At 36.9% G+C, this 12,833-nt stretch overlaps 1 protein-coding gene across 1 annotated transcript; it reads right to left on the bottom strand.

The window, feature by feature from the left end:
• Window positions 1-1,553: 1,553 nt before the first annotated feature.
• Window positions 1,554-2,607, bottom strand: LOC137648086 (uncharacterized). Its single transcript, XM_068381022.1, has 3 exons — window positions 2,485-2,607; window positions 2,050-2,290; window positions 1,554-1,747 (listed from the first exon to the last, which is right to left on the bottom strand). Exons 1-3 carry the CDS (start codon window positions 2,605-2,607, stop codon window positions 1,554-1,556), a joined length of 558 nt encoding a protein of 185 aa, XP_068237123.1.
• Window positions 2,608-12,833: the final 10,226 nt, after the last annotated feature.

Genomic DNA, 12,833 nt, shown 5'->3' with positions numbered 1-12,833 from the left:
GGAACCGAATCCAGTGTCTGAGTCAGGCTTCTCTCTTTTATGGAAATCATTCACAGATAATATACTGCCTTTACAAGAATAGGTACAGTTGGACACAGGAATTCAATACTCTCCAATGATTAATCGTGGGGAACCAAATCTATTGTCTGAGTCAGGTTTCTGTTTTTTATGCACATCATTCACTGATATTCAGCCTTTACAAACATAGGTACAGTTGGACACAGGAATTCAATATTCTCCAATGATTAATCTGGGGGAACCGAATTCAGTGTCTCAGTCAGGTTTCCGTCTTTTATGCAGATTATTCACAGATAATATTCTGCCTTTACAAGCATAGGTCCATTTGGACACAGGAATTCAATGCACTCCTTGCTGTAAGGAAGGGCACCATGTCTCACCATTACTGTATGAAGAGTTAGCGTGTGTAGCGTGCTGACCACTTATGTCATTCTCTGCCTGCACTTATCTGTTCTGTTACTTCCCACGTAGTAAGAATGTTGTAGGGTACACTTCCTGGTATTCTTGTGGCCAACAGCAAATATGTCACATGTGTTATGGTGCTATTTCACTGTGCATTAAAACAATACATATGTATCTTTTATCATAAAATAAAATACTTTTGATCTAACTTTTTATCTGTGGCATCGCAACAGTTAGGTTCTAACATAGAGGTGAGGTGTATACAAGTAGAATTTATTCAATATATAATGAGCTGATATATCAGAAGTTGAGAGCAAGAATGTCACAAAAACTCAAAGAATCTAAAACATGAAATGGAAATTCTAATTAGGTTGTGATATTGTCAGTGTGGAAAGAACGAGAGATAAAAAAACAATAATTTTATATTGTATGAGCGTGTATGAAAAACATGTGGTACATGGTTCCCCCCTTAAAAAAGACATACGGGTGACATAGGGCTCCTAGCTTTAGAGAGGCAAACAGCAAGCGGGTCATTTTGTAAAAGAGATTCACAGGTTTTAGATGATCAATGGAGACCCAGTTTTATTTTCCACCAATGTTAATTAAAAAAACTTTCAGTATGCGATAGATCACCGGGAAAGGGCTCGTATGTGGAGCTGTCAGCGTTTACTTGCTTTTTATCATTGTGCAGAAAGACATGAGATGTGTTGGGCGTGTAAATCTTTCTGTATGTGTTGCTTCCCTGGGGGCTTGTAAGTCTGACGGCTTGAAGTTAATTTTCCCACAACGTGACATAGGCGCTCGAAATTGTCGGAGTAGGTTGCAGACGGAAGAAACTCAGAAGGGTTGCCATACACAATTTCAGCTGCCGAGACATCCAGAGCATCCATAGGAATGGTCCTTAATCCAAGGAGGCACCAGGAATGCTGAGTAAACTAATTGGAGTCAATGCAGCGAGACATCAAAGTTGGTTTGCAAGTGCAATGAATATGATCAACCATTCCATTGGCTGCAAGGTTGTAGACAGGTGTGATGTAGGGTTATGCTTAGGAGATTCGCTAATGATGTCCACAATTGAGAGGTGAAAGTGGTACCCCTGTCAGAAGTAATATGCTTAGGATTACCAAATCTCGCTATTCTCCTGAGAGTAAGGAAGATGTACATGAGGCGGACATTGCAGTTTGCATGCGAATGCCTTCAAGCCAATGAGAGGAGCGTCCAATAACAGTAAACAGGTAATAGTGACCTTGTGATGTGGGTAGGGGACCTACTACATCGACTTGAATGGGGGCAAAACAACGCTGAGGTTGTGGAAAGGTGCCCACTCCTGAATCCAAGTGTTGATGTACTTTTAAAGTTTTGGCATAAAGTATACGTACAGACCCAATCCTTAGCATCCTTTGTAATGCGGTACTAAGTCACTTCATCTTCTGTAGCTGTGCAGTAGATTGGTGAGAGGGATATGGGAGGCCAAAGGAGAAAGTCAAGCCATTGACCACCTATGTGAGAACTGTGCCAATAGCAATGTTGCTGGCATCGTAGGAGAGAAGGAGAGAGACATTTGGCATTGGAAAAGTGAGAGCAGCAGCAGTTGACAGGGCATTTTTTGTGTTGTAAAAGGCTGCTTGCCCTTGAGGGAGGCGTTGAGGAGTGCAAGAGTGGTGGCAATGGCTGTCAGGAACAGATTATAATAGTTTTTCATGCCCAAGAATTCTTGCAGTGCTTCGATGGTCAAGGGAACAGGAAAGTTCTGAACACCTGATCTCTTCTCAGGGAGGGGGCTGACGACTTCAGGGGTGATGCGGTGCCCTGAGAAGGATACTTTTTTGGCGTCAAAGTTACATATGTCGTTCTGGAATACAAAGCCATTCTGTTGTAGGCGTTTGAGAACAATGTGTGGGTTATGGAGGTGTTCCTCTTTTAAGTAAGGGAATATAAGTATGTCCTCCATGTAACATAGCAGAAGGGGAGGTCCCCGAGATGCCGTCCATGAGTCGTTGAATAGTGGTCCCTACATAACTAAGGGCAAGATGGGAGTTATTGAATGTGTAACTAGTAAATAACCTTTGCTTTATGCAAGAAAGAGGTAATGTCGGCAATGTTGGGGAGGGGGTAGTGATCTGTTTCTGTCTCTGTGTTAAGACACTTGTAATCTCCACATGGGCACAAGGAGCCATCTTTCTCCATAACGGTATGTAAGGGGGATGACTATAGGCTTTAGGCCTTTTGGCAAATGCCAATTTTTCCAATCCATGGAACGTTCATTTAGCGGCTGCCAAATGATCTGAGGCCAAACGCCTGAGTCTGGAAATCACTGGGGGCCCGGTCGTCTTCATTTGGTGATAAATACTGTGCTTGGGTGCAACTGTGGGGGTTTGGCAAAGTTCAGGATGGATGACTTATGTGTATGACATGAGGAAGTTGATGTAAGCCCTGTGGGTGCACTGATATGGAGTGCAAGGTCGGAGAGGGCTGGTTGAAGAGGTTTTGAATAGTACTAGTCTTCGAGGAGTAATTTTCAATACCCTACATCAACCAGGAGGTGGAATTGGGTGAAAAAATCAACACCAAGTACTGGCGATATGTCGCTAACGAGGAATTTCCAATGGCATATGACAATCATAATAATAGTGTGAGTGTCTTGTACCCGTGGGTGTGGATCTCAGATCTGTTGGTGCCTACCAATATGACATCAGCAGGCTTAGAATAACTGTGTATTATCCTGGAGAGGGACTTTGGTAGAAGGGAACAACAAGCACCAGTCTCTACTAAAAACCGCACACCCGTACCTGCATCATATAAAACGAGAACGGTGGATTACTTACACATTTTTTGGCCACTTACAATCCACTTCAAGTTTCTTAGCAGCAGCCCCGAATCTGGAGGGGTAGTAACAGGACTGCGTCTGGTGGGAGTCGGTAAGTGGCTGGGGATTTCGTTGATTGGGGAGAGAGCAAGAGTTGGAATATATGAGTTGTAGGCAATTTTGTCACTGCTCTGGCCCATCACGGGGAGGGTGTCTGTGTCTTACTACATTCATATCGGCTTCAGTTACTGTTGAGTAGTTGCTCTCTTCGTCAGAAGTGCATGTGTAGAGGGATGTCTTGAAGGTGGTGAAGGGTCCGTCCATAAGGGTGTCAATAATGGTCATCAGGTCCTTTATGAGCAAGGTATCGACATAGCGAATGATGGTGCGTAGGGGTTCGGGTAGGCGTCGTACCTTAAGGGCACAAAGTAGGTTCTGCGGCAGGTTGCAAGTGAGCAATGCTAGTAATTTCGCTGAGTTTGAGCGAAACTGATTGGTACCCCAATGACAGTTGTGAGAACTAGAAATCTGTGGCTTTACAGGCAGCTGGTAATGTTGAGTACTGCTCCAGGATATATTATTTGAGAGCATCATAGTCTACTGGGGTTGCAAAGCCAATCAAAGATTTCTAGGAAAGTGTCCTTGGGATTGCAGCAATGCCATAGTCTGCTTTGGTGCTTGAATGACGCTTGCGGTAGATGCAAAACTGAACTTTGTAATACTGGGACCAGGCGAACGCGAAGGGCGGAAATTTTATCAAGGCGGTGTGTGTCGAGGAGTCAAGTTTGGTGGGTGGCATTGTAAAAAGGGTAGGGTGAATGGATGGGTGAAAAAGGTAGTGTGGAGTAGTCACTCCAGTGGTCACGAAGGTGCCAACGTAGCTATTAGGTTAACATCTGGTACTGTACAAAAGATAATGTTTAATAAACATCGACGTCTGTGTGTGTATATCCAATAGAAGGGGCGATCACGTTTTAAATATTGGCAAGAATGGATATTGATGATTTTTTTTTTTATTCACAGATAACTATAAGAATTACCTCAATTTCTTGTGTTGCATTCAATAATGGGAATACTTTCCTTGCTTCGCTTTTCTCGTGGAATTTATGATACTGCATAACGTGCAATGTCATAAAAACTGATTTTCATATCCATAATATATCATATAACTCTTTTTTAACATCGTCTGCAGTATGTGTTCGGTATTTTACGTCATCTCCATAAACTGGAGACATTATCAGAAAATTACTTCTCTTACCCCTTTCAAAGACATCTTTGGCGCAATTCCATTAACAGGATCACACAGAAAAAGCTATATATCTGAGCTTTAATGTCAGCCATTTTACATTTGGAAAATTAAGTTTCTTTTTTATATATTATGAGATTGCGACTATTAAGCGTTGGTTATACGTAATCACCCTCGCTCCTAACGCACAAACTGTAGTGATAACGATGCAGGTTTTATTTAAGCTTCGTCAGTCTATGATTCGCACAGCGCATCTAGAAAAGCTTGGGACATATTTAGCGGCATTCATGTGGATGTATTTTATTATGAATTCCCTGAGACATGAAACTGTAGTTTATATCATTCTGGTAATCTGGAAACTTAGTTGGTATCTGATTGAGTGATTTAATTCATTCCTATGATTTTCTTCATTGAACCTTTTCAAAATACTCTGATATGTAGTTTTATAGCTTCTGAAAGGGAGGATTTAGATTTCAGTGAAAGCGGTCATCTCCAGAGAAAACTATACTTGTAACCTAAAAATCAGAATTTCTAAAGAGTAGTTTTCAATACTACTCATCACTGGCTTTTGTTTACTCTCCGAGATGATTTCCCATCGAGTTTGTGACCCATAAATAAAAGCCTCTGAGGTAAATCGATTGGCTGAAAACGATAAGTTTCTAATATGAAGGTTTGCATTAATCCAACTGAGCTTTAATTGGTGAGATAATTCGTTTCATTGCCTCCGAGACAAATGTAAAATGAGGTAAATGGTTCTGATGTTCATTAGACGTAAAAGGATAGGGAAGTTCATATGAATCTCTCTCTCTCTCTCTCTCTCTCTCTCTCTCTCTCTCTCTCTCTCTCTCTCTCTCTCTCTCTCTCTCTCTCTCTCTCTCTCATTTGAAATATTATTTTGGAACCGTACATGTCTCCCACGTAAGAAAATCCATATTTTTCAAAATTCCTTCCTGATAGTTCAAGCTTTGAGAGTTTCTGATTTTTTAAGGTTGGCCGTCTTAATTTATGTCATTTTCATTAAAACTATTAAATCCCATAGAGGAATAATCTATAAATAGGAGGTGACAAGAGATGTGATTAATGGTTCTTGGTTATCAACGGAATCGTAGGAAGCATAAAAAATCCAAAGCAATTATAGCCTCGACCAAGGTAACTCTAATGGGTATTTGTTTACAAGAGCACGTTCTCAAATTACTCCAAAATTGTGCATTCCTGCAGCTCTCCTCTTCTTCTACAGTAATTGGGAGAGCAAAAAATAGAAAGATATGTTGTGGGAGTGGGGAGGAGGAGGGGTTGGTGGAGGAGGTACTAAGCGACCTGGAACCGACATCTTCAACATAGTCAATCAAAGAGAAGTTTGTGACGTCAGCGGACATTTGGTATATATTAAAAACATATGCTAAATTGAAAATGGATCAATTAATCAAAAGTGTTACTATTTGTGAATTGTATATTTTATTTGGTAATACTTGACAATAAATATTATTTTTTCAAGAAACTTTTTTACGAGAATGACTATTTTGGCGGGATATTGGCAGGCATTCTTAGGCAGTGGTAAATAGATGGCGTTAGTGTAACAAAACATCGTTTGGGAAAACTAGTCATTTTCAAAATAGTTTCTTTAACAAAAACACTAATATGATTTAAATAAAATATTTACCAAATATAAAATATACATTTCACAAAAAATGACACTTTTGAGTAATTAATCCATTTTTAATTTAGTATATATTTGGAATATATACAAAATCTACGCTGACGTCATGAACTTCTCTTTGATTGACTATGTTGACGATGTTGGTTCCTGGTCGATTGGTACCTCCTCCGCCAACCCCTACCCCTCCCCCCTCCCGCAACATATCTTGCTATATTTTGCTTTCCCAGCATTTAAAGAACCTCCTAAATACTGTATAAAAAGAGAAGAGCTGCAGAACTGCATAATTTTGGAGTAAATAGAGAGCGTGCTCTTGTAAACAAATACCCTCTAATGGAGAAGCAATGTTTTAATTATACTTCTAAGGGAAAAATGAGAAACTTCCTTTCTATTTCTAATGGCCACAGAGTGTTTTGATAAGATATGTGTTTCAATGTTTGTGAAATAAAACCTAATTGATTAAAAAAAGTTAAATAATCTGTCCGAAATCTCACAAAATTATTCACTGCATATAAACGATCTCATTTTCTTTCTAGAGTAAAAGATAAAATGAAATAAATGATTATCAGTACTAGGCTTATTTGGACACCAGTAACATCATGTTTATTTTTTTCCATTTTAAATCTCGTGAAATATTAGTTAACAGGAAATAACATTTCATTATTATTTATTGGTTTATTGTTTAATTCAGTGATTGATACCGCCAGATCGGCCAAAGAATTGGTCTGGATGGACGTTATGAATCCAGCGTTAGTTATTATTAATCCAAATCCCTTGTGAGCGATTTCTGTTTTAACATTCGTTTTTAGTTTTTCATTTATGAAAAGTTTTATGAAAAATGAATAAAGGAGGGGGGTGGGCGGTTGAGTGAGTTGGAGAGATAGCAACGATCAAAAACTCGCTAGGATGAGGCTAGGGTCTCACCAAGTAAATCCTGAAATGCAGTTAGCACTTAGGTTCCGACTCTCGGTGAATGGTTGGTAGCGACCTTGACTTTCATTCAAAGAGAATGAGGTACAAATTTATTCATATTTTAGCATGATATCCTGATTTTCATCTACACACACATACACACACATATTTTTATTTATTATATTATGATGAAGTTTGTATATAGATGTTGCTGTGTTTTTAGTGAAAGCGTTATTTTATGTAAGCTTTATTGTTTTTGTGAAACTTCTCACTTATTTTAATGCCCATTACTGCATAAATGAATACATATACGACTACCTATGCATATATATATATATATATATATATATATATATATATATATATATATATATATATATATATATATATATATATATGTATATATATATATATATATATATATATATATATATATATATATATATATATATATATATATATATATATATATATATATATCCGTATATATGCTTGGTTGTGTCAATTGCTGTACGTTTATCATTCCAGTGAAAAAGAAATTTTGAGTAACAGTTAATGCTGTGAGTCTTAGTAATATCTCATCTAAAATATTCTATGAAATGAATCATAAAACCTCATAAGTTACAAGATTCGAGATGCATATAAGATTCTTTGGTTCAAATTGCTTTAAGTTTACGTATGCGGCCTTTAATTTTATTCTATATCACATGACATCAGTTCATTTAAAACCTTTTGAATAAATATAAAGGTAAACTTTATAGATATACAGTTCATAAATGCAACCTTTGTTCCAGGTGTCAAGATGTCAGGCTTATTAGGAGGAGAGCCGTTGAAAGCCCTTCAGATTCTCTTGAGGAGTGACAGCGTTTGTTGTGAGACAACTCAGAAAAAAATAAAATTGTCTGAAGGGAAAGATAAACATTTCACTCTCTTGTCTTCAGAGAGAGAGAGAGAGAGAGAGAGAGAGAGAGAGAGAGAGAGAGAGAGAGAGAGAGAGAGAGAGAGAGATGAAACTACTCAACACTTTTTGCGAGGAAATATTTTTTAAGGAACTGGCTTTTATTTTGATTAATCGTCTGTCCAGTGGCTTGGGTATTTTTCTATTTTTATCTAGGCAAGACAAAGACTCCATCCACTGGAATATTTCTAAATGATGCCAGGAAAAAAGGATTAAATGCTTGATGAGAAAGTGATGAACTTTATTTCTATATCTTATCTCTAAACTGAAACAACAGATACAATAGTTTTGTCAGTGAATTTTTAATTCTTATGCAAATCTTGGACAATTATCTCTAAAAATATGGTTTTATGAAATTAGAAACTTTCAAGAAGAAAAGGTGAAAGATGTTGATGAATTAAGAAGGTTAGATGTGATTTTGATTAAGATATAATAACACACTTTAGATTTTTAAACATTCTTAGAGCATATTTACAACTTGGTAATATACAGTAAATGTGATCACACAAAGGAATGGTGACCTAAGACCTCAGAGGACTAGGTTTGTATAAGGTCTACCCTTAAATCTGCACTCTTTGGTGTAGATGTAACAGTTCCTCCTTTACTTAAACCAGATGGTTCAGTCACTCACTGTCCAAAGAAAAAGGCAACCCTTCTGGATGATGTTTTTGACAGTAAACAGAGTAATGAAAAACTTGAACTTCCTCATTCCTGTTTTCCTGAGGCTAAACTTACTAGTTTAGCTTTTCGATCTCGTGAGATTAAAGCTCTGTTGATGGATCTTGATGCTTATGGAGGTGTAGACCCAAATGGTATTTTTCCTTTGTTTTTTATGAAGACAGCAGATTTCTTAGCTCCAAAGTTATCTGTTATTTTGCGCAAGTTAGCAAGAAGAGGAGCTTTTAGCCCTTGCTGGAGAATTGGTAATGTTACTTCTTTATGCAAATGTGTTTGTGGTAGCTCAAGTCCCACTGATTACTGCCCAATTTCCATAACTCCCATATCTAAAGTTTTTGAACGTCTCATGGCAAAACGTCTTAATAGGTTTGCTGAAGGTAATCATCTACTCCCTATTTTGCAATTTGCCCTTCTTACAATCTCCAATGCTATACAGATATCCCTTGATTGTGGTCAGGAAGTTCGTATGATTGGCCTTGATTTTAGTGCTGCCTTTGACCGTGTTAATTATGAGGCCCCTGTTTTCAAACTCAAACAGTTGGGAGTGGGTGGGTCGTTTCTTAGCATTGTTATTGATTTTTAAGTAATAGATCTCAAAGAGTTGCGGTTGATGGGCACCATAGTGAGTATAGGAATGTGATATCCGGTGTTCCACAGGGTAGTGTTCTTGGTCCATTCCTTTTCATACTATATACACATGACATGTGTTTTGGCCTAGAAAACAAGCTTGTTGCATATGCAGATGATGCTACTCTCTTTGCATCAATTCCATCCCTTGAATATGGATCTGGGGTTGGTGAATCCCTCAATAGAGATTTAGCTAAAATTAGTGCATGGTGTAAATTATGGTGTATGAAGCTGAATCCTAACAAAACTCAAATTATGATTGTAAGTAGGTCAAGAACGGTGGCTCCTCAACATCTGGATCTCAGTAATGATAATGTTTCTTTAAATTTGTATGACTCTTTTAAAATTTTTGGTGATTCTCGACTGAAAATTTACTTTTGAGAAACACATTAGGTCTGTGTCTTCTTCAATTGCACAAAAAATTGGCTCATTGAGAAAGTCTTACAAGATTTTCGGTGATCAATCTATTCTGAAGAAGCGTTTTAATTCTTTCATTCTACTTTGTTTTGAGTATTGTTCTCCTGTCTGGTGTTCAGCTGCTGATTCTCATCTTAATTTGTTGGACAGAAACTTACGGTCTATTAAATTCCTTATTCCTGATCTAGATATTAATCTTTGGCACAGTCGTTCAATTAGTTCATTATGCATGTTATATAAGATTTTTCATAACTCTGACCATCCTTTACATTCTATCCTGTTCGTAATACTAGGCAGGCAGTTAATTCTAATAGCCAGGCCTTCTCCATCATGAGGTTCAATACTACACAGTACTCCAGAAGTTTTATTCCAGCTGTTACCAAGTTGTGGAATGATCTTCCTAATCAGGTAGTTGAATCAGTAGAACTTCAAAAGTTCAAAGTTGGAGCAAATGTTTTTATGTTGACCAGGCTGACATGAGTCTTTTTATTGTTTATATATGACATATCTTTTTTTGACATTGTTAATAGTTTAATAGGACATATCTGTTTAGACGCTGTTACTGTTTTTAGAATGATATATTGTTAATTTATTCTCATCACTTATTTATTTCCTTATTTCCTCTCCTCACCGGGCTATTTTTCCTTGTTGGAGCCCTTGGGCTTACAGCTTCTTGCTTTTCCAACTAGGGTCGTAACTTGGCTATTAATAATAAAAATAATAATAATAATAATAATAATAATGATAATAATAATAATAATAATAATGCTATTGCTTTTTTATCTATCTCTCTCCTCACACTGATAATAGAAAAATCTGAATAAGCTTGCCGTCGCAAGTTTAAGATGCCTCTATTATACCCATAGAGGGGCTTTGCATGAAAATGATCTGGCTATAGAAGATTAAATAAAGAATCCACTAGGCTTACTTTATTCGTTAGTAACAATCTGATTACTCTACCAAACAAATCTTCTTTTAGTTTTGCTTCTGATTTAGGCTAAGGTAATGGTTATGTGAAAATATACTTTATAATATTGGGACTTCGTTATTCTTAGCACTCCTTTGCTTTATTGACCTAAATTAGTTGTGTATGCGTTTACGTGTGTTATATACTTTTTGTTAGTGTATTTATATCTGTGATTCGCTTACCCTTATGAAGAATGGGACTTATATATTTTTTCTTAATGTGAATTGTATACTGATAAGGAAATTATTTTAAATGGAAAACTAAAAACGAATGTTTTAACAGAAATCGCTCACGAGGGATTTAGATTAATAATTCATGACATCCATCCAGACCAATCCTTTGGCCGATCTGGCGATATCAATCACTGGATTAAACAATAAACCAATAAATAATAACTAAATTTTATTTCCTTTAATCACATCTCTTATCACCTATTTATAGATTATTCCTCTATGGGATTTGATAGTTTTAATGAAAATGAAATTAATTAAGACGGCCAACCTTAAAAAACCAGAAACTCTCAAAGCTTGAACTATCAGGAAGGAATTTTGAAAAATATGGATTTTCTTACGTGGGAGACATGTACGGTTCCAAAATAATATTTCAAATGAGAGAGAGAGAGAGAGAGAGAGAGAGAGAGAGAGAGAGAGAGAGAGAGAGAGAGAGAGAGAGAGAGAGAGAGAATTCATATGAACTTCCCTATCCTTTTACGTCTAATGAACATCAGAACCATTTACCTCATTTTACATTTGTCTCGGAGGCAATGAAACGAATTATCTCACCAATTAAAGCTCAGTTGGATTAATGCAAACCTTCATATTAGAAACTTATCGTTTTCAGCCAATCGATTTACCTCAGAGGCTTTTATTTATGGGTCACAAACTCGATGGGAAATCATCTCGGAGAGTAAACAAAAGCCAGTGACGAGTAGTATTGAAAACTACTCTTTAGAAATTCTGATTTTTAGGTTACAAGTATAGTTTTCTCTGGAGATGACCGCTTTCACTGAAATCTAAATCCTCCCTTTCAGAAGCTATAAAACTACATATTAGAGTATTTTTAAAATGGTCAATGAAAAAAATCATAAGAATGAATTAAATCACTCAATCAGATACCACCTAAGTGTTCAGATTACCAGAATGATATAAACTAAAGTTTCATGTCTCAAGGAATTCATAAATAAATACATCCACATGAATGCCGCTAAATATGTCCCAAGCTTTTCTATATTCGAATTTCAAATAAAACTTGCATCGTTATCATTACAGAGGGTGTGGGGTGGGGATGTGGGGTGGGGTGTGGGTGGGTGGGGGGGGGGGGAGGGGTGATAACGTATAACTATCGCTTAATAATCCCAATCCTATAATATATGAAAAGGAACTTCATTTTCCAAATGCAAATTGGCTGACATTGAAGATAATGGGATGTTTTTCCCTGGGTGCGAGAGAGAAGAGTCCCGAGAAATCTATTGCAAACGAGAGATATTCAGGATCTTCTAAATGACTTCATTTCCATCCATTCATAATCTCTTTACTGAAGATCTGAACGAGGGTGGCCTCTTCCCCTTTGCCTTTATCTGCTCATATATATAGCTTTTTCTGTATGATCCTGTTAGTGGAATGGCGCCAAAAATGTATTTGAAAGGGGTAAAGGAAGTAATTTTCTATAATGTCTCCAGTTTCTGGAGACGACGTAAAATACTGAACACATACTGCACACGATGTTAAAAAAGAGATTATTATGATATATTAGGGATATGAAAATAAGTTTTTATGACATTGCACGTTATGTAGTTTCGTAAATTCCACAAGATGAGCGAAGCAAGGCAAGTATTCCCATTATTGAATGCAACACAAGGAATTGAAGTAATTCGTATAGTTACCCGTGAATAAAAGAAAAAAAAAATCATCAATATCCATTCTTCCCAATGTTTAAAACCTGATCGCTATTTATGTTTAACATACACTCACTGACCTCGATGTTTGGTAAACATTATCTTTTGTACCAGATGTTATTCAGTCGGATGTTCCCAATTGAGAGTTATTGTTGTGGATGAAGTTTTAAGTACCATAAGGAGTATGTTAATCATTTTACGAATAAGATTTGATTTAGTATAAATTTTTATCTGACATCATTTCATTCTTACCT

Source organism: Palaemon carinicauda, chromosome 10 (genome assembly GCF_036898095.1).
Source record: "Palaemon carinicauda isolate YSFRI2023 chromosome 10, ASM3689809v2, whole genome shotgun sequence".
NCBI lineage: Eukaryota > Metazoa > Arthropoda > Malacostraca > Decapoda > Palaemonidae > Palaemon > Palaemon carinicauda.
This window is presented reverse-complemented; position numbering and strand designations above follow the sequence as displayed.